Source organism: Phasianus colchicus, chromosome 3 (genome assembly GCF_987193195.1).
Source record: "Phasianus colchicus chromosome 3, bPhaCol1.hap1.1, whole genome shotgun sequence".
NCBI lineage: Eukaryota > Metazoa > Chordata > Aves > Galliformes > Phasianidae > Phasianus > Phasianus colchicus.
The window spans coordinates 73,404,197-73,426,594 of record NC_143438.1 but is presented as its reverse complement, the minus strand read 5'-3'; the positions used below and the strand labels follow the sequence as shown (position 1 = coordinate 73,426,594).

The following is a 22,398-nucleotide window of genomic DNA, read 5'->3' as shown; positions in this document are numbered from 1 at the left end:
CAACCTGGGAGCCTGGGAGAGATTCAGTGAAAAAAAAGGACAGAAAAGACAGAAAAGCAGAAAAGAAACAAAAATGATAGCTTGAGTGGGGGGCTTCTTTCTCCCTCCCCATCTCCCCCCCCCCACTTACAGTGGAGGCCTGGGGAGACAGAGCAATATGTAGCTGAGAAGATGAGGGAGGCAGGAGGGGGAAACAGGCATATAAGCATCACCTCCCCTCCCCTCTTCCCACGAAGCACAGCTCTGGAAACTCTGATCCTAGAAATATTTCAATTGAGCTCACAATTCAAAAGGTTCATTAAATCCAGGATTATTACCACGAGAGAACTTGATCAGAGCAGCCAGACCGTAATGTTTAAGGGGTACTTTATTTCCACATACCTCCATGCTGCGGAGCTCTCGGTCACATGGCGAGCATGTGAAGGCCGGTCCGCTCAGCACCAAGCCTTTTCCTCTGGGGCCATCTACCGGCCCGCAGGCGCCGTGCAAAGCAAAGCGATGCCGGGCTGCTCCCGGCTGTTTCCGTGACGATCACTTCATCAGGTGCAGCGATACAATCTGTCATCACGCACGGCAGTTCCTCATGGAGCCGTATCGCCAGCTGTGCTGGAGGCTGCGGTCTCTACCTGAGGCAATCCGCCCCACTGGATGCCATGACTCCGGTCAGTGCAGCTGGGAACGCACACACAATGCCCATCCGGCTTGCAAACTCAGCAAGTGGATTTATGGCTCTTGGCCAGGAAAAATTAACAGGAAAGCCCTCAACAAATGAGTAAATGAATTGGGTCGATTCTCAAATCTTCCCATACCTGCCTTGTTTCTCTCCCTTCCCCATGTACGTGTCGTATTTCACATAATCACCGAACTGTAAGGGCTGGAAGGACCTCTAGAGATCATCGAGTCCAACCTCCCTGCCAAAGCAGGCTCCATACACCAAGTTGCACAGGGAGGCATCCAGGCAGGTCTTGAATATCTCCATTTAATCCAACAATGGCCCTCAATATTAATAATTATGAAGTTAAGTTACACTAAATCCTCCCTGCAGCAAAAGAACTCCACAACACATTCATTTACTCACCCAAGGCTTTTTCAAACAAAACTGTGGCTGTGGGAATTAAGATACAGACTGATACTTAGGAAGACAGAATCATCAACTGATCCATATTTAATTTATTACTTCAACAAATCAAGCTGAATCGTTAAGATTCCTGAATCAAGAATAGGTTACATTTTTATTTGTCATCTCATTTTAGGTTAATGTTACCAACTGGTAAATATTTGTATCATGCTCATATTAAACTACAGTGCATTACTGTAAATTCATTTTTAAGCTGTTTAACTCGAGAATGGCTAGAAGTTTAGAGTTACAAAAAAGAAAAACACAAAAAGAAGCCCAACCAGCAACAAAACCAAGTAACTACCCTTCCCCAGTCAAATTAAATACCTTTCTCCCCATTCTCATACATTTTATAGGTTATATATGACCTATATGTAGACTGCTTCAACCTTCATAAACCCTATAGCAAAATGAAGAAAGCCTTGGTCCCAGCACACTCCATACAAAAATAAAATGTTACACGGAATCAAAATATTCCCACTTACAACAGAAAATGTATGCCGACCCACCAAGAGCAATTTACATTCAAAAAGCTTATTATCTTTCAAAAATACAGTTTCCTCTCTCAGAATAGAGAGAAATTGATACGCTTTCCAATTTAAGAGCTTTAGTTGCTATAATTTTAAAATTATGCAGCTGGACTATCATATATTTGCATTTCATTTAAACAGAGCTTTTCTACCAACACACCTTACCTGCTGTCAGTGCTAGAATTGTCTACTTAGTTCTATTCCATTGTAGCCACACATTTTCAGACTCAAGGAATTGGTAGAAGCCACTTGCTATATATACAGGCCCCAAGGGCACATGCTTATATGTGAACAGTCATCTGGAAAGCTACAATTTATCAGCCATCTCATCAAAAGATTTCTAAAATGAAAATTTGTAATTTTGTTTCAGAACCATTACAGCACTGAGGTGAAAAATAGGCTTCTCAGAGATACAGATATCACAGTGACATGTATGCTACTCTCAGAAATCCTGCACACTGTGGAAATCAGAAGTAAAACCAGGTTTAAGTATCAGTTATTTCCATTAATAATGGTATGAAGCTTTGCAACTGTTTCATATTCATCACGGTTCAGAAACACTTCCTCAAATTAGAGGCCTAGCATAAAGGCCATAGGAGACATAATACATACTTTGGTGTATTTCGCATTCTACTGAACTTCAATGATATTTAAACCTCGATACTAAGTCTTGCAAATCTGTACTGTAAAGATGCTGGAGTTCTCAGCAAAACAAGCCCTTTTTTATCTGCTGGCTGGCTGTATAACATATAAAGCAACCCTGTCAAGCTAACAAAACCCAGTGCTTCTCCACAGCCTGTAGCTAGTGAAAAATCCCCTCGAGTTACATATCCCAAGAGAGTTCTGGAGCAATGGGAAGTAACATCTGGGAGAGTGCCTGACCAAAGACCTAGAATGAGGTCTTTACATTCCTCAGTTGTTTCTTTTTCTGGAACACTGGGAGGATTGCTTTCTTGAGCCTTCACATTATCTTCCTCTTTCTTCCTTCTCTTATTCTCTTTTAGCTTCTGTACCTTGTGCTTGAATATGTCACGATGCTTGGGTTCTTGAGGACCACAGAAGAGTCTGTCCTTGCTTAAATGCAGTAAGTCATCTTCCGTTGGGATGCAAATCATGGCATGCAATTCAGGGTTCCCCTTCCTCAAGAGAGACAAGTTGACCCATACCAGAGCCCTGGGATAGCTCATCAAGATTGGCAAAAGGACATCTTCAGTCATTTCCTTTCCTCCAAGCCGAGAAACAAGGCGAGGCCGCCGATCTTTTCCAGAAGTGGGGTAGCACCAGGCTGATAACTGCATTAGTAATTTCTCACTCCTATTAAAAAGTTTTAAAAATAAACAAAAAAGATAGTTATTAATAAGTAGTACAACCGAAATCCAGAAAGTCACCTATTTGAAAGAGCATGATTAAAGAAGCCCTAGGGCTTTCTTGACATTTCATGCTGATGTCTGTAACTCTCAGCATAAGAAGAACACAGGCAAGTGAAATTCATGTGTTAGGAGGCTACCTGTTCTAAAGACATGAATTTCACTCAGCTTGTTAAAGCTTGTTTTGATCACAAAAGCTTTATAAGCTTCAGTGACACAATTCATTTCTGAACTGCCAATATTTCTTCCCCTATAACTACTTAAAAATGAAAAGATCTGCATTCAGGCACTTTCCAAACAGTGTTGGCACCCACATATGTTACAGTGAAATACTAGAGATTCTATCCTCATTGCAGACCATCTGAGAAAAGAGAATGTGCTGATATGCACTACAAGTTTGAAATCACACATATGACCCTCAAAGCTCTACACACTTAGAAGCAGACAGAGCACATCACCTCCAAGAAGGTGCTAAATTCAAGCCTATCATATTTAAGACAATTCCTTACTTCATCTACTCATGGTGTTTGTTTGACTTCCACTCAACAGCAAAATTACTTAATCTCCTCCTCACTGTACTTGAACCAAATCTTTCTCTAATCAAGGCTGAGCAATTCCTTTTCCCAATTCAATTACTCCTCATAAATAATACCTCATGTACCTTTTTGACATACCTGAGAACAGTAAAGTCACTTCTCATAGTTTCACCTCTCTCACCAAAATCTTGGGTGCCTGTATCACCCTCTGTCTTTATGGCATCTTCGGAGCTTACTTCCATGGTCTCCTCTACCTCACCAGTCTCAGGGGAAGCTTCTTTCACCACTTCTGGTTTGGTGTCACAAAAGCCATGTCCTTCAGTTGCACAGTGCTCAGCATGTCGGGAAGAAGGACGCACAAATTCTTCTGGAGCTTTCATTCTTCCTTCCCAGCTCTTCACCAGCTGCCCCCAAGGACAGATGAAGGGGGACAGAGTGCCCAGTTTGACATAATTTGCCCTTTTTGCAGGTGGACGTCTAAGTAATAAATCAAGTATGTAAAAAGATTTATATCCAGCATTCTTATTTCAAATTGGCACTTAGAAAGGCTAATTGTCTACTTTGTCATGCTGTTCTAATAGTAAACAAGCATTTAAAATAGAAAGTTAACTGTGCATTCAGTAACCTCACCAATAATTCTCAAGTTATACTTCTGGACAACACTGATATATGTTTGCCCCCTATATCCTTTCAGTGATGTTGGATATTACTGACACTATCAGCATTTCCTCTGAAATTCTCCTAGTTGTAGCTGGAAGGGGAACTGATACCAGTTTGTTCAGAAGACTCTTCCAGATGCCCCACAAGCATGGTATTGCATTGACTGTAATGAAAACAAAGGCAAACTTCTACTTTCTGCCTAAGTAGCTGAGAAGCTTGCCTGAAATAACTTGCCTGAAATAACTTTATTTTTTACTCAGTCTTGTAACTGAGCTTCACTCTGGAAATAGGTTTTAGTTCATTTATTGACCTGATTAGCAAAACTTTTCTTGAATATATTTAATGACATAATACTTTAAAAACAATGGTGAAAGACCTTCCAAGTCTAAATGAATGCAACAAAAGATAACAAAGGGACTATCTTAAGCACTGCAGTTTGTTTTTTTCTTCCATTCTTGTAATCAATCAAAGTTAATATTACCGTTTGAATTTGTCGAGAAGACTGCTTTCCAGTTCTTTGGCAAACTGCATTCCTGCTGGGCAATCAGGGAAATCATCTGGAGTGTGAGGTATTCTTTGATACTCAGAATGTTTTGAAGCTTCTTGCAAGCCACCAACTCGTACACCTCGATATATCTGTTATAAAAATCAACCCCCCCCCCCCCCAAAAGCAATGTTTGTATTGATTCCTGCTTCCTAACTGAAATAAAATATTAATACTGTTGAAGCCATTGCTGAAGAAAATGGAAAGTCTGTAATTTCAGCTTTCAAAAAAAAACAAAAAAAAACCAATCAAGTTAAGTACGGTTTTCACAGTTCTAAATGATGACTTCAACAAAACATCGCTTGTTCTCTTTAAATTTAAATTTTGAAAAATAATCAACAAAAATAAACAGAATTGCACAGGTTCTGATCTTCTATGCTCCAGAAACATGCTATTAACTCAACAGTCACTCTCCAATTAATTTGAATATACAACAGGTAACACTTGAGTTATTCCCCCTCTATATTCAGAAGCTCAATGTTAAGAGCAGAAAGGCACTACATCAATTATCTAACATTCAAAGTAGGATACCCCTAAGAGTGCCCAAGGCACAGTCAAACTAGCTTAAACCACATTTCAAGCTCCCCCCTCCAAATCAAAGGCAACCAAACTGTTGACAGAATGGCAGAGGTAGCCAAGCTGCAAGCAGATTAGCAACTGGCACCAAATCATTTACCATTAGAGACATACACTCTTAGAAATACAAAATCAAACAGCTATAACATCAGCTTTCTCTTCTTACCCTCTTCTCTCATTTCCTGCTTCAAACTGCCATGTGGGCACAGTTAAACTCAAAAGAAGATACAGAAAGCTACTGTTTGTTTATTTTTAAGATTTTAAGACCTAGACTGTCATCAACCAGTTCATACATTCTCTTTATAGTGGGATTTTGATACTGTGATGGTTTGATTACACAATGTGAAGTACATTTAAAATGTTATTTCAAACCAAATGGTATCATCTGTTAGATTTACTTGCCATTTTTAATGAATGTTACTTACAAAAGGAATCCAGAAAGCCATGCCCCAGCCCTTTGGGAGATAGATATCCCAGCCACTCCCCCATCCTGGTCGATCTTCTCCAGCCATTTTTCCTGGCTGCTGCACCAACAGTATAGGAATTTTAGATTCACAAGGACCCAAATCAAGCTGAGATCCAGGTACCAGTAACTGGGCTCTCATTTTGTTTAATTCCTAAGAAGGAGAATTTTCCCATAAGTTAGTAAGCTTTTCCCTCTTCCACATATCCTTCCAAGATACAGACATGAGATAAACTTATAACTAGAAAAAATAAATTAGTAACACTCTACACTTTTGAACTGACTTTCACTGAGGCATAAAAAAGAACCTTTAGAAAAGCACTTAAGAACCCTTTGCCCCCCACCCCTTTAAATTTCCATTGTCCTTGATGGTACTGAAACTCAAGTCCAAAGTGTAGATGAGGAAAAAAGGCAAGTATTCCAACTTGGTATTCACAGACCTGTGCACAAGACTTACTGAGCACATGCTTTCAGACAGTCTGTCAATACAAAGGGAAAATCTGAACTATTCATCCAAAGAGATGAAAAGAATATTTTGTCATGAATCAGTTTCACAGAAAGCATGCAGGTACCAAGGCTTTGTCAATCATCACTTGTTATATTTCATTGTACTGCATTAAAAATACATGCACAGTGAAAAAAAATGAAACAAAAAAAAACCTCAGAACACCAGACAGAACACCAGACTGCAATTGTACATGTCTCTTCATGCCTGTTTTGCACCAGCTGTTCTGTAAACTAAACTGTATATTTCACAACAACAGAAAGAACATATGAAGATTGTTATGCATTACTGTAATATTGAGGAAGTATTCTGCTTTTTTACACTATGACAGTTTGAAAGAGCACAAAACCAATCTGCATCAAGAGAACATTTTCAGAAATGTTTCTGCCACACAAACATTTTCTCTTTGATTACAACAATGTCAAAAGTTTATCACCTCTAGTGGCAAAATTACCTTTTTGCCAGTATATTTGTGGGTTGCCCCTCCACTGCCAATGTAAATGTCAAATTTTGAATCTGCAGAAGTGCACTTCAAACTGTCAACAAATCACAGATGCCTAGAATGACCACAACAGTGTACTGCAGTTCAGAACCAGAGGGATCTACTTTGTCTCATCTTTTTCTTGTCAGGAGAATTCACTTGGTTGAATTCTCCTTCATCCCTTTTGAGTGCTACATGAGTCAAAGTGATGCAGGAAAATCTAATTTCAAATCTCTCAGAAAAATAATACCACAATTATTTAGTTCAGTGGACAATCCAGTAAAGCTGCCTTTTAACTGGATATTAACGACTGCTATACAAGAATATCACAAAGGCTACAGAACAGACACTTCAACTAAGTCGCATGCTAATGCTACGTTAGGAGACTGCTGCTCTTGCATTTGTACAAGTTTCAATATTTTCACTATATGGACCATTAGCCATTTTCTCCATGGCAATCCACCTCATCAGTTACCTGCTCTGAGATTTTATTTTCAGTGACGTTCTTACAGATGTCCTGGTCCCAGATAAAGCTGTGAGCACACTCAACGGGTACACCCTCCAGGTACAGCTGCCTAACTTTATCATTATCTACAAAAGAAGAGAACCTTCAAACAAAACTCAAATTTTCAAAACCTCTAATGAGTACAACAAGCAAACAGTTAAGAAAACAGGCTATTTAAAATGTAATCAATAGAGTGCCTGGAATTTCCTACCTTAACATTTGTTTTTCCAAATACAAAACATGAGATAAACTACCTGTTACTTTTAGAAGGATTAACCTGGCATTCTCACACAGACAGGTATTTCTTAGTACACATGACATCACCTTTAACAATGCAAGTTTTAATGCCATTGTTAATATTCTGGACTTGGACCTGTCAGGAAAAGTATGAAATTCGCCAACTTTGGTAAAAATCATAAAGAACAACGTTCCAAAGCCTGGAATAAGTCCACCTAAGCAAACTTACAGGAGAAATAAAGATGCCCTTTAAAAAAAAGTACATACAGGAAACATTTCTATGGGTATGACTACCATGCGACACGTATTTAGCACTAGCTTCCCACTCTCTGGATTTTTTCAGGCTTTGCACTACAAGGAAGACCATGTATTGCGTAAGTCTGCACAGTCCAACAATTGTGTGCTTACTGAAGGTGAATAAGACTTTTAGCTTTAAAACTCATCAATGGGGCATTAAAACTAATTCTGCTTCAACTCCCCAGTAGAAACAAAATAAAGAAAACATACACCTACCTTTTGTACTCTATGGATTAAAAGCATTCAGCATTCAGTACCTAGCATGCAATGTATATCAATCCATATTTTAAGTAAAATAAACTTTACAAATAAAAAAACAGAATGAAGCTGTTAATATTTCTGTGGTTAAAACTTACAGGGACTGCTTTGTCATCTAAGTGGTCTTGCATATTAGAGGAACACGATATTTCTTGCTTGTTTTTAAATAACTTAATCTTTTCAATGCCAAAATTCAGGTAATTTTTTCCAGGTAACATGGTCAAAGAATTTCAGTACAGAAGATATGAATTATTAAGTTGTCCTAGCAATAGGATAGGTACTGCCAAACATAATTGCAATAATTATGTTTGTAATCATTTGTAAATGATTTAAAGTTGTCCATCCTACTACAAGTTGAAAAATCCTCAGAAACATTAAAATGTAGCAGCTTTCCTGAGCTTGATAGTGCTATTAAGATGATACTTGCTAAGCATTCTTGTTTAAAGAACATACATTCCTTACAATTCCTATACTGCAGAGCATGAGTATTTTTCTTCCACTTTAAAGAGCCCTTTAATGCCTGTCTCTTTCCATTTCCACAGCCCACCCAATGTCCTCTCACTTACACTAAAATCTCTAACCTCGTACACTGTTTTTCTTTCATTCCCATTCAACCTGGAGAATTTTACCTCTCTACAAAACAGACTCCAATTCAAACTGTTCCCCTTTCATTTTCTTTAGTTCACAGTCAAAGAATGCCGGGGAAATAAATCCACTGATGAGCAAGTTGCTAATGATGCAGCAAATAAGATGCTACAGCTAGTACAGGAAACACTAAGCATACAAACTACTGTGCCTATTACTAAGCACACAGAAGTCAGCAACAACCATCATATTACCTACTTCTGTTGATGCCAATGGCTGGTGCTCAGGAAACACGGGGAAAGAAAAGAAGGTTTCATTCTGTTTCCAACTGTTGTTCTGAGATTACCTTAGTAGTGTTAAAAGACAGGCCTAAGATTAAGAGTGCATCTGTTTGAAGTTTTTCCATCCCTCTCTGAGGAGCAGCAGTAGCAGAAGCAGAAACATAAGCACCATTAGGGAGTAGTTTCAGAACAAGCAGGTAGTACCAGAAGAGCCAATGTAAAAGGCCAGATATGTAAACTTCTGTAAGAATGTGTTTACTGGCAAAGACTCAAGCTCTGTGTTTGCAGAAGGAACTATAGCTCACCTGTCTTTCATGATGCATTTTCCTCTGCATTTAATTTACTGACTGTTTAGAGGTTCCAACAGACCCCATGTTGAGCAGCAAACCGTGCTAAGACAGTAGCAGCAAACCAAAACATCAAAAGAGCACTTTAAAAGGAGAGAAGACTAATGCTAATTTGCAATCGTGTAAGCACTGATCACTCAGAGGCTTGACCACTCAGAGGCATAAATCTGCTGAAAAGGCAGTAAAAAGTGATTTACTCTTAAACTCTCTATCTTGCAGCCTAAAGAAATTAGGACAGTTCTGGGTTAAATTCCCATCAGCATGTGTCCTTTATGTACACTGCATATGCATTCGGGAGTGTGAGTAAGTGGGAAAGACCAAAATTTCTTTTGATTTCATAACACATCATCCACAGAGAGAAAAAGTACACAAATGTATTTTACATAAAGTAAGGAGAACGGAGGAAATAGATAGATGCATATCATTTCATAGATTTCATGTATGACAACCCATGGGCTAGGAAGGCTGTAACTTACCTAAACCATTTGTACATTTGACAAATAATGCATCTTCAAAGTAAACATATGTTAAGAAAAGCAGTTAACTTCTTCTACATAACATTAAAAAACAAGAAAGATTAAAAAAAATATGGAATCTGCTAAGATAAGCAGTACCATTTCAAACTTAACATTAATACCAATAGTACTGGAATATCAAGAGACAAAAAAGGGAAAAACATTAAATACAGCAAGGATGAATGACTAAGTAACATTACTCACATAAAGATCATCTCACCATATTACCACCATTACAAGGTTACATTAAAGCCAAGACTCAGAAAGTTTATGTAATTCTAATGCTCACAAAATGATTTGCTCAAGGGGCAAATTAAAACCAATTCAGTGGAATTACAGACCTCATCTTCCATCAGGGGACTAACTATCTAGAAAAGAAACTTTCTTTGTGGGTGTTACTGTGGAAACATTGGTAGTACTGCTGCTGCACTAATATATACAATTTGCCAATATTAAATTCCTTTTTTTCTTTTTTTTGGTTAAACAAACTGCTCTTCATACATTTGAAGAATTCCTTTCCTGGGTACTTACTGGGCAAAAGAACCAATGGAACCAGGACAGAACTAGATGGAAAAAATTCTGGTAAAACTGCTAAACTGAATTAGAATAATCTTTGGTAATGCATTGCTTTTGATGAAATTCTTGCTGGATATGCCAGTAATCTGCCATCAAGCATGGACAATAATACAGTTCTATGGAAGAGTGCAACACAAAGATCAGTGTGCAGTATTGTCATTGCAGATATTTGTGGCTTACGTTCTTCACCTAGAGGTGATCTTTTTGCACAGAATGATCTTCAAAAGCTTCTCCTCCGTTTAATGAATGGATTTTTGAACTCCTGCAAAACTGCCAGGCAATCAAGCAGGTTGACAGGGAAAAAAAAAAAAAATAGAGTTGATTTATAGATGCAGCGAAAACTGCAATAAGATCACATGCCCTAACAAGATCACAAGCTGCACATAATTCCTTGTCCTGAAATAGAATACAGTGTGAAGAAACTGTACTGCTTGCATAGAGGGAACTGATCGGATTATATATCTAATCTGCCTTTTGTATGCATTTTGCACAATAACTGATTATGCCTAGGCTTCCTTTTATTAATACTGATGCAATTTTTCTTTAAAAAAAAAAAAAAAGAAATCAAATGCAACTGAAAGCTTTCTCCAGCCTACAAAATTGCGTAAGGATCTGAATCCAATATGGATTGATTTTTTAGAAGTATTGAAAAAAGAAAACCAAACAAGTAACTTCTCTCAACTACTTAAACAAATAAGCCTATTAAGGCGAGATATAGCACTGGTGGTAGCTGTCACATAGTCAATTACAAAATTAAAATAGAAAAGCAGGCTTTGGAGACTAGTAATAGCTTCTTCTCTTCAACTAACACCTAGGAATATCAATGAGGCAGAGAGAAGAGTGCCAGTTACACCTCAGTTCTAAGGTTCCTACATAAGAGAGAAGAACTACAATGCCATAAGATTTCCCCACTATAGAATGTAATAGGTACACAGGAGATTCTGTTCTGAATAATCCTCAGAGTCTTCCCACACAGTATTAAGGAGTCACTCAGGTGGGAAATTACCTCCTTACTGCTTCTTGTAGAAAGACTATTCTTTTCTACTCTTACCACAATGCCCTTTTTATTTTCTGTTAGAAGGAAGTTGTATTACCTTCACTCTTCTGCCTACTTCTAACTGATCTGACAGTGCTGCATTTGTGTAAAACCAAGTCCTTTAGTAGAACCCAAATTAGAAGGCATTGTATGCAGATTACACTTTCTTGTTCGCTGATCAAGGACTTTCTCCCTCACCTGAAGAAAAGTCAGAAAAGGCAGATACAGTATTAAGTTTATGATGAAAGAAAAACCAAAACACAAAACACCCACTCAACTCAGAAAGGAACCAGAAAGCAAAACCAGCTTAGCTTTTCCGACTATGTGGTTTACAAGATTTCTTGCAAGTTGAAGGATAACCCCAAACAGAAAGACTTGGAGATGGCCATTTCTAGCAAGTCAAAATAAAAAAGGTGTAAGTACCTTCTTTCCCTTGACTCCCTGTCACACATTGTTACCTCTCTATCACAGCCCTCCATCCTGGGGGAGGATCATTGCCAGCGGGAGAAAAAACTACGACATGGCATTTCCAGTACTTAGAAGACTTCAGCTCATCTCACCTCTTGAATGTATTTTCACAGACATGACAAGTAAAATGAATGGTGACAAATTACTTGTTTTGGTCGCTAACTCCTTTAACATTCAAACCAGTCTCTGTAAACAAGTGCTATATAGCTCACCTTACTCCTCAGCAGGAAGGAACCAAAGCAGAAGTCACACATGCAGCAACATTTCCAACATGAACATTAATGACGAGAAAGTAACTGAGCAGAAATGAAATTAAACAGGACATATGCTGTTCCACATACAACGATTGGAATAGGAAGATATAAGAAAGTCTGAATAGGAAGAGTTGGTAAGATGGCAACTAAAATCAGTGTTCATCTTGGTTTAAACAAAAGATAAGGCTGTATTATTCTACTATCTTGGAAATACACAACGAAAGAAACTTCACTTGTCTTGTTTGCTAGCTGGCTATTCTGTTTCTCATACTACTTTAAGCAGCCTGTTTCCAATCAACCCAAATGTAAATGCATACAATGCACTGTACAGAAATCCCATTTTATCTTGCATATTTTTCAAGGAAGTTCAAATCCAACTGATCTTGTATTTTGCACTGAAATGAAAGTCTAAAGTCACTCATGCATCTCTTAGCAATCTAAAACGCTAATTCTGTATTTTCCGACAGTGCAATTGCAACATTCAAATACTATAAACCAAACTCTAAAACCGCTTTTGGAGAGAAAAACAGCACCTGGAAGACTAAATACCAAACAGAAAGTCACTGAGTAGCTTTTAGCACCTGGTTGGCCTTGCCAGGATTCGAACCTGGATCATCTGTATGGTCAGACAGAGGCTTCCACTGAGCACAAGACCAGCTATGGTGCATATCCCTCCCTCTCAACTGCTGTTCTAAAACACATGCAACCTGTGCAATTTTAAGCCTGTTTCTGCTACAATGAGGTATGTAGAAAGAAGAAGGAAAGTTCTGAAATCTAATGCTAGAGGAAAACAAGAAGAAGAAAAAAAAAAAACAGTGGAAAAGGACAGTAAATGAAAACAGAAGTGCAGAGAGAAACTGAATTTCATGCCTTTGGCAGTTCCATGCAAGCGCAATGTAAGCTTGGTATTTTACCTTGGTATTTTTCCGGATCTGGAATGGCTTTTGTCTTCTTTTTTGGCAGATTTATTCGAGGATCTCCAACAGTGAGGCCCAGTATTGTACCTGGTGGCATTTCTGATGGTGAACTTATCCCTTTAAAAATACACAAATGAACATTGCCATGAAACCACTAATAAAACTGTGATTACTTTTTTCTGCACTGTTATTCTGTACTTTTTTGCCTGCAGCAATGTGACACCACTATAAGGCAGAGTAGCAATTCAGAGTACTTAATTCAGCATGTTTTGAAAACTCACCAATGCTTGTTTAAGAAATTATAAAACATCTTTAAAAGTTTTACCTCATCTCTGCTTAACCGCCTCACACTTGATAGCTTGAATATAGTTTGAGATTTACCACAGTCAGCTCCTTACCTATTTCAGTGCTAGAAATGAAATGTTTATGAAGACAAGAAACAAAACTGAATATATCTGTTAAGAGTTTGGCCTTCAAAAAGGACTAAAGTTCCATTAAAAAAATAAAAAGTAATGTTTCTCAAATCTTTGACATGCCACAGTAATTACTTAAGTACACGCTCAAGGGCATCACTCTCTTGATCAAACACAAACTATGCCTTACCAAACTGAAGCCAACTCAATTGCATGCCAGTTCTGACCACTAGAATTTAAGTTTCCCCTTCCTCCCCTATTGCCCATGCCCAAATACCTTCTAGGAGCTCAAAGATAGCTGTTTGACGACGATGAAGAGATACTTTTTCAGAGTCCTTGCAGTTTTCTACCCACCAGTTATTCAGTTTCGACTCTGAATCCACCATCTCCTGGAAAACAACATCATCTAATTAACTCAAGTAGAAATTCAGTAACTTCTAATCATATGAATTCAGACTGTTTGCCTTAATCCCTATGGTTGCTTCCTTCAAGTTTCAAATCAAAACCATTTTCTCCTGATGAAGCTTATTCCTACATTTCACTTTACGGTACTCTCCAATAAGCATATTCAGTTTGTATCCCAAAAGTAAACAAAGCAATCCACAATTCTTCCTAACTCTGTAGTCAACGACTTCTTATAGAAAACCAGAGATTTCATGGCCTCCTCAAGTTTGCTGCAAGAGACACACAAAAAACCCCCACACCCATTAAAACTACATTGATGGAATGTGCTAAGAGGAGGATAAAATACTAAATCCTGGAGAAAGTATGCATTTGATTTAAAACACAAACGTTTTCTATACCTTTTATGTCTTGCCCTATAGGATCCTCTAGCTTGTTGAATGAAAAATATAACCTATGGTTTGCAAAAAGAGTACAAATTATTTTCGACCTCTCAATACAGCACTGTAGCAAAACCTTTAGAGCCTTCTCAGTAGCATCATAGCATCCATTTTCTTTCTACCCATACCAGAAATCCAGATACAAACTCTTCTTGAGGTCAGCATTAAGCAAGAAGCTCAATACAGAGAAGCTAACTGAATAGAAATATATAGGTAAACCTTTCATAATAAATATGCCTAATGATTCTTTCTAGCAAGAAGAAGTTTGCATGCTCTAGAACCCCTATATAAATTACAGTAATATCCATCAGGCCATTTCCTTACTGTTTGGATTGATGCAGCTCTCAGGGTCTCTGTAAGGACAGAGTGTGATAACGGACCAATCAGTCGATATCTGAGAATCTCCATTGTTTGATCACTGAAAGAGAGGGAAGTTTCAGGTGAGTGTACAATTGTACAGCACACAGTTTTCTGTTATGCTATGATCCAGCTACATTAATGGGTTAAGGGTCACAGTTTCTAACTCTACTATGAACAAACCTGATCACAATGCCAGTAGTCTGTGAGACCCAGGAGTAGGACTGGAATGGATCTCTAGTGCCATCACCAATTATTTTCTTCACTGGCACAGCTTTATCTCCGTCTTTGTCCTCCTTCTTTCTTTTTTTGCCAAGGCTCTGAACAACATCCATTTGTTTTTCCTCTTGACTTAATGTTGTAATTGGCTCGGGAATACAGATCTCCTCAGGCTCTGAACACTGGAAAATTGCTTTCAACTCATTCAGTATGTTCTAAAGAAAAGTGAAAAGTTTGGATTAAGAGAGTAAGCAGTCCAGTTCTATGAATTAAATTCTAGTGGTTTTGTTTTCCATTCTGGATTATAGGGAATGATTTTCACTCTGTTTAAGTCCATGGAGAGCACTGTCACATGCTGAAAGTAATACTGCTGCTATGAAGTTACTGTCACTCAAATTAATGGAAGAAAAAAAAAAGTGCGCTTGCAATTTAAGTTCAGATTATGACTACTTGTGATGACAGGGACCAAACAGCCTGTCATTGATGGTACTGGGAAGGAAGCAAAACAGGCACCAACACATTGTGAACAAATCCCCCAAAAAGTGGCAGTAGAAAATTTTTAACAAGCTCACACAAAATACTTCAGTTGCATGCACATTCTGTACAGGGTGTACAAGGGTGAACTTCCCTCACAGCAATAAGAACAAGATGCAAACAGAAACATAGTTAGACTGGAAACCTTTCACAAGGTATCTATAGCATAAGAAACAGACAATGCATGAAGAAATTTGAGTTCAACTCTAAAAAAAACAGGATACCTGTTTGAGAGCTGGATGCATCCAGATCCATAACTGTCTGTTTTCAGACCCGTACCTCGGTTTCCAAATAAATGTAACAGGACCAAGCATGTCCTCAGGATAGCGATCTGCTCGGTAAAGATTCAAGGAACCTTCACATCTTCCAGACAGACAACTGGCTGCTCCAAACGTTAATCCTGAAGAAGAAAATGCTTACTGAAAAACAAAGTAACTTCTCGTTTAAGAAATAAGAGCCACTGCCATGATGGCAGTGAGCACAGTACAAGCTGTCCTGGTTCACATGCAACTGGCAGGTTGGACATCCCTGCGTCAGACTACTCAAAAACTTAACCTTATTTCAAACTAGTTAAATTTTACCTGCATCAACACTACATATTCGAGCAAGCTGTCTCAGAAGCTCATTTTCTTTACCAGTCAACTCCAGACAACAATAATACGATAAATCCTGAAACAAAAGGACAGTGGAAAAGTGAGAACTCCTGAAAGTGAACCTGGCAAGGAAGGATCAACATAGAGCTTCATAATTTACAGTTAAATTTTAGTAAATGAAAAACAACTGCTTGAGTCAAAGAGAAAACATTACTGTTATTTTTTAAAGTTTTTTGCTGTAAGGCATTTCTCATTTGGGGATCAACCTGCCCCCTGAGTAAGTAGACCAGAAAGGTCACACAACAAAGTGTCTGCCTTTGCTAGCATCCTTCTCAGCAAGATGCAGGAATTCACTGAATCTCTTAGCTCCTATGGCTGATGATGAAGTATTTCAGCTACAGATATCTTCTATAGAAGATAAAACTCCTCATCTTGCTCTCTCTGATACTGTCCACCTTTCACAACACTTACAAAATTACTCATCACAGAATCGTTTGGGTTGGAGTGAGCAAGGACACCTACAGCTCCATCAGGTGCTCAGATCCCCATTCAGCCTGAACTTGTGTGCCTCCAGGGATGGGGCATCCATCACCTCTCTGGGCAACCTGTTCCACTGCCTCACCGCCTTTACTGTAAGAAACTTATTCCTTATGCCCAATCTAAATCTCCCCTCCTTTAGTTTGAAACCATTTCCCTTTGTCCTGTCACAGCAGATCCTGTTAAAGAATCTGCCCCTTCTTTTTTATAACCCTCTTTTAGATGTTGAAAGGTAACTCTCAGGTCTACCCAAAACCTTCTCCAGGTTGAACAGCCCCAGCTCTCTCAGCCTGTCCTCATAGCAAAGATATTCCACCCCTTGGATCATTTTTGTGGCCCTTCTCTGGATGCTCTCTAACAGGTATGTGTCTCTCCTGTACCGAGGATTCCACATCTGGACGGTATACTCCAGATGAGGTCTCACCAGCACAGAGTAGAGGAACAGGATCACCTTCCTCACCCTGCTTTCATAGCTAGCATTTATTAACAGCTGACACAACATTACTTCAAAGAGACAGAAACATTCATTAGAACTGAAGAGTTGATTACTTCACCTTGGTGAAAGAACAAGGAAAATGCAAATGTGATACCTGAAGAAGGCAGTGATTTGTCATGGCTCGGTAACAAGCCCTGTAGCACTTCTCTGTAGGGCTGTTTCCTAAACAGTATCCCCATTTCTTTACCATATGAAATCTCTTTGCGTGCCATATATGTGTTTCCAGCCAAATATTTTTCCTTTGCCTGCGATTAAACTCTGCTACTAAATTTACATGGCGTCTTCTGGCTTTGCGGCATTTAGTCTTGGACTGCTCTTTTTTCTGATGTACAGCTTTCTCAGCCTGTTTTCAAAAGAGAAAACACTGAAGTAAATCTCAAAAGGAAAAACTTCTTTTGTGGAAAAAGGTTAGCATATATAAGAATACGGGAAGTACTAGCATAATTTATGCTTTATTTTGATGTTAGTTCTCCACAAGTTTACAATCTAGATTGAGGATAATAAACAGATGGAAAGAGTATATGCAAGTCCCATCCACACAACCCCACTAATTGCAGAATCACAGAATCACCAAGGTTGGAAAAGACCTTCAAGATCATCCAGTCCAGCCATCCACCTATCACCAATAGTTCTCACTAAACCATATCCCTCAACACAAAATCCAAACGTTCCTTGAACACCTCCAGGGTCAGTGACTCCACCACCTCCCCAGGCAGCCCATTAATTTAACCCTAACTTGAACCCATAAACCAGAGTTCCCAGACATTCAGAAATGTACCAGTGAACTGTAAGAACTGCTGCTTTCCTATGTAAAGCTTTTGTTCAACATCAGCATATTCATATGAACCAAGAAACATGGCATCAGGAGAACCTGAAGATGTGAGCTCATACAGAAGCAGTGTGGACTCTAAGACTGGCAGATAGGACCTAAGGATACTTACAGTCTTTATAGTCTGTAAAAGCCAATATGGTGATGTCAGACAAACTCCCTGATAAAGACCTAATCAAGAATAGAATTACTAAGGGTGAATGGCTGAAGAGGAAGGCTTGTCTCTCAAGGTTTGACTTGCCTTTTTGAGAAGTGGCAGAAAAAACCCTACTTTTTAGGATGTACTTCAGGAGCTCACAAAGAAATGGTTGACAGTAGATCGCTGGTTATAAGTATTAGAATAGAAGAATTAGAAGAATTAGAACTAGAAGTTAGAACTAGAATTAGAACTGGTTACAAGGATGAGAATGCTAGATGACTGCTGTGAGCAGAGTAAACATGGAAACAAACCATGATGTAAAGACAGATGTGCACATAATAATTTTAAAAGTTCCAAGTCACAATCAGAATTAATCATTCCACTATAGAGTAGGCAATATAAGCCACTAGGTAAATGGTACATAAGTGTGAAGAAAGGCAATCGGAGAAAAAAGGGATGTGGTAACGTGGACAAAAAAAAAAGTATTTGTCTTCAAATTTGTGAAGAAGTAAGAGATCGTCATGGTAAATTTTTGGATCAATGTGGTCATGTTCAAGGATCTAAGAAAAGGAAAAAAGCACAATAGAACCAGAACAGTCAACTTTGAAGAAACACATTTCAAACACCGAAAACTAATGGGCAGAACCTATAAAAAGGAGACACAGAACCTCTAAGAAAGCATGAAACAAAACATCCTACATAAGAACACAAACTTCAAAAAGAGAACCAAGCAGAGAGAATGTGATTGAAGAAAAACAGCTGCAGCAAGGACAGTTATAGCACCCCAAAAATCCAATAACCATGCAAAAGTTAAAGCAAGGACATATCAGCGTGAGTACATACACAGAAGTAAGGAATACTACCATGGGAAAGGAGTTAAAAAAGCAGAACACAAATGGATCAAATACAAACATGAAAGAAATCTAAATTATTTAACAAGGACAGAGTGTAAACTATGCAAAACAGCCCATGCTGCCTTCCTCCTAAAGAAGACACTATGTAACATCATGACTAACAAATCAAAAAGAATGCCAACTGGAGCAATAAAAGCAGAGATGCAGGTTATAAAGATCCAATAAACCACACCCTTAGGAACACATGCAGAAGTACTTGATGCTATTTCTGTATCACGAATCTTCAGGAACTTGAGGAAGATGGGGTAAGTTCTCAGAGAACTCAAAAAAGGTAAAGCAAGAGGGAAAAAGAATGCAATAAATATGTCTATGAATCAACCTTAAATAAACAGAAAACTTACCAAACAAATTCATCTGATCACTTTAAGAAGTGTCCAGAGAAAGCGATCAATGTCAAACATCAGATGATCTCCAGTAAAGGAAACTCACTCAACCATTTTTTTTTTTTAACACATAACATAGAAATGCCATAGCATATAAGGAATAAGTAAATACATAGAAGCATTCTGGCTAAATGATAAGATGCTACTCCAAACCACGACCAACCAGGAATGCTCTTAAGCTACATGCAACCTGTCAGCTACTCCACTGTGCTTACCCTGCCTGATCTACACTGTGCCAGTTATGAACAAGTTGTGCTGGCTTGAGTCCTGCAAAGTCACAGCTCAAAGCAATGGTGAGCTGCAAGATAGGCAGGTGTTACTGAGGACTCCTACATCACCTGAAACCTTGATATACTAGCCAAACAAATGCTCCTGAAGTAGGCGGTTTTATCATCATTACTCCAGTAACTTTTCAAGACATACAATAATCACGAAGCCAAGAGATTATTGACAACTACTCTGAGATCTACTACAGTGTAAGTTTTGCATCCAAACATCAGCCCAAGTTTGTGAGCCTCTGTATATAGGGAAGCTTTGCAGACAAGCTCAGCTCTGAACCGTAATAAATGTACAGCTGAGCGCTGCACAATAGCTACGTCCACTATATAGATCATCAGATACTATAAAATGCACTTATACCTCTTTTCTGGCAACCTCTTGCAGCCGCCTGGGTAGGCGCTTAATATTGTGACTCATGGCTCGCCTTCGCATGTGCCTGGGCAGAGTCTGGAAGACTAGAGAGTTGGAAGACTTCTGTGCAACTGCTTTCAGCATGGCTTTGATCTCAGCAGCACGAGCTTGAGCAAAGGTAGACACTGGAATGAAAAGAACTCCATCAGAGCATGGCAAATGGCAAAGATTAAAAACAAAGAAGGGACTATGTATATAAATCAATGAACTCCAGCAGAGTATCTCTAGTACACCGGTCTAATGACTTCTTGAGATAAAACAAAGATATCCTCTACTGTCTATTATGGCTGTAATTTCTATTCTTCAGATATCGTAAAGCTTACCAATGTTACTTCAAATACTGAAAGCTGAGGTATAACCAACAAGTTCTACTTGCACAAAGTAATTCTTTACTATGGCAGCAATGTTTTCATGTATTATTCAGACAGATGGAAAAACTTAATCATGGAAAAAACAGGAAGCAATGATCACACTATATACAGTTTTCAAATGATCAAATAAAGAAGTCAGAGGTTGATTTTGTTTAATACTTATGGAAGTGTATTCATTATCATAGCACTACCATAATTTGAAAAACTAATTTGTCTCTTTGCTTTCCTAAACAAACGTTCTGTTAGAAGTTCCTTTAACTCACAACATGAGCATAAACAGTTCCACCGACTACATTAAAAACAGATGGCTGTCAGTATTCATTTTACTGGTAAACCAAAACCCAAATGCATACCCCTCGTTATAAGGAGTGCAATTTTTCAACTCAGAAGTCTGAAAGGATTCACTGAACAACAGCTGGTAATTCATTTTAGTGCACAAACTTGCCTTTATTTTGGAGAAAATCAGGAAAAACAGAAGACAACACACATGTTGACCAAAACATCCATTCTGATTTTTGCTATTGCACAAAATCTAAGACAGACAACAAGCAATTTCTAGCAAGTTGCCCTGGAAACTACGACCTTTTATTATACATACAAACCTGTTATGTATCTAGGCATTTCCTCAGAAGAACTCTGATGCTCTCCTTGCCATCCACCCCTTCCTCTGCCTCTCGAGTCTCCTCTATGTTGGTCTTTCCTGTACGGAGGCCCAGGTGACTGATGCAAAAATTTCTGCTGTTGATACTGCTGCTCAGAACGAACATCTCCAGAAGGGTTCAGAAACAAACACAGCAGAAATACAGTCAGCTGGGTACTGGATTGTAAACATAATTTTATTAAGATTTCATTGCACATTCTGCTGGCTATTTAACACATAACTGAAAAAAAAAAGTTATTTTTCATTAAAAAAAAAAAAAAAGCTGCAGCAAGCCAGCAGCAGATTCATGTGCTTTTGCACATTTTGAAAATGGTACCCAATCCATACCTCCTTTACTTCATTAACCCAAAGGGAAAGACCTGATCAATATAAACATATTATAAAGCATATAAACAGAAGGGACAATGGCTATTTACAAGGCTGGATAGTGATAGGATAAGGGGGAATGGTTTTAAACTGAGGCAGGGGATGGGTTAGACAGGGGTTAGATATTAGGAGAACGTTTTTCACACAGAGGGTGGTGACGCACTGGAACAGGTTGCCCAAGGAGGCTGTGGATGCCCCATCCCTGCAGGCATTCAAGGCCAGGCTGGATGTGGCTCTGGGCAGCCTGGTCTGCTGGTTGGCGACCCTGCACATAGCAGGGGGTTGAAACTAGATGATCATTGTGGTCCTTTTCAACCCAGGCCATTCTATGATGATTCTGTGACCAAAATCAGCCTACGTGACTGCCATCAGCAATGACTCTTTCTGTTGTCTCGTCAGAGCAAAACTTTCCCCTCTGTCTCTTATTTTTTCCCCCCATACATTCAGCTATTTTTTGTCCTTCTGTCTTCAGTAAAGTCACACGCATTTCTGTTGCAGTAACAAATAAAGTAAGCGCGGCACGTGTACGTCGGTGCAGTTACATTACGTATTTCCCGGTACAGGCAGCTAAATCAGTATCAAAATGAAGCAATAAAAACCTAACCACAGAATCACAGAACGGCCTGGGTTGGACAGGACCTCGTGGATCTCCAACCCTCCCGCCACAGGCAGGGCCCCCGACCTGTAAGGCTGAACTCCTGGGTCGCGCCCAGAGAGCTGCGGCCAACGGCTCCACGTCCCGGAGGAGAGGCCGTACCTGGGGCCGGGCAGGCCCTGCTGCCGCCGCCGGGAAAGGACCCGGGCTCGGCAGGGAGCGTGACGCTGGCCGGCTGGTTCCTCATCTTCCTGGCCCGCTTCTTCTCCCTCGCCGCGGACATCTCGGCTGGGATGCGGCGCTCAGACGAACCCAATGCGCGGCCCCCCCACCTCGCGCTACACGCGGCCTCCCGAACCCCAGCGGCGCATGCGCACCACGCAGCCGCACCCAGCGAGACTACG

The 22,398-nt window shown here is 39.3% G+C and overlaps 1 protein-coding gene across 2 annotated transcripts; it reads right to left on the bottom strand.

The window, feature by feature from the left end:
* Positions 1–1,155: 1,155 nt before the first annotated feature.
* Positions 1,156–22,395, bottom strand: POP1 (POP1 ribonuclease P/MRP subunit). Of its 2 annotated transcripts, none has more exons than XM_031591052.2 (15): positions 22,157–22,395; positions 20,975–21,139; positions 19,951–20,126; positions 17,141–17,389; positions 16,002–16,089; positions 15,645–15,820; positions 14,851–15,101; positions 14,635–14,728; positions 13,746–13,857; positions 13,053–13,172; positions 7,255–7,370; positions 5,756–5,947; positions 4,692–4,846; positions 3,689–4,027; positions 1,156–2,961 (listed from the first exon to the last, which is right to left on the bottom strand). In XM_031591052.2, exons 1-15 carry the CDS (start codon positions 22,275–22,277, stop codon positions 2,298–2,300), a joined length of 3,018 nt encoding a protein of 1,005 aa, XP_031446912.2. In that variant the 5' UTR covers positions 22,278–22,395; the 3' UTR covers positions 1,156–2,297. The 2 variants fall into 2 exon arrangements, with proteins under 2 accessions (XP_031446912.2, XP_089993954.1); XM_090137828.1 differs by having other exon boundaries at positions 13,746–13,854.
* Between the last annotated feature and the right edge of the window lie 3 nt (positions 22,396–22,398).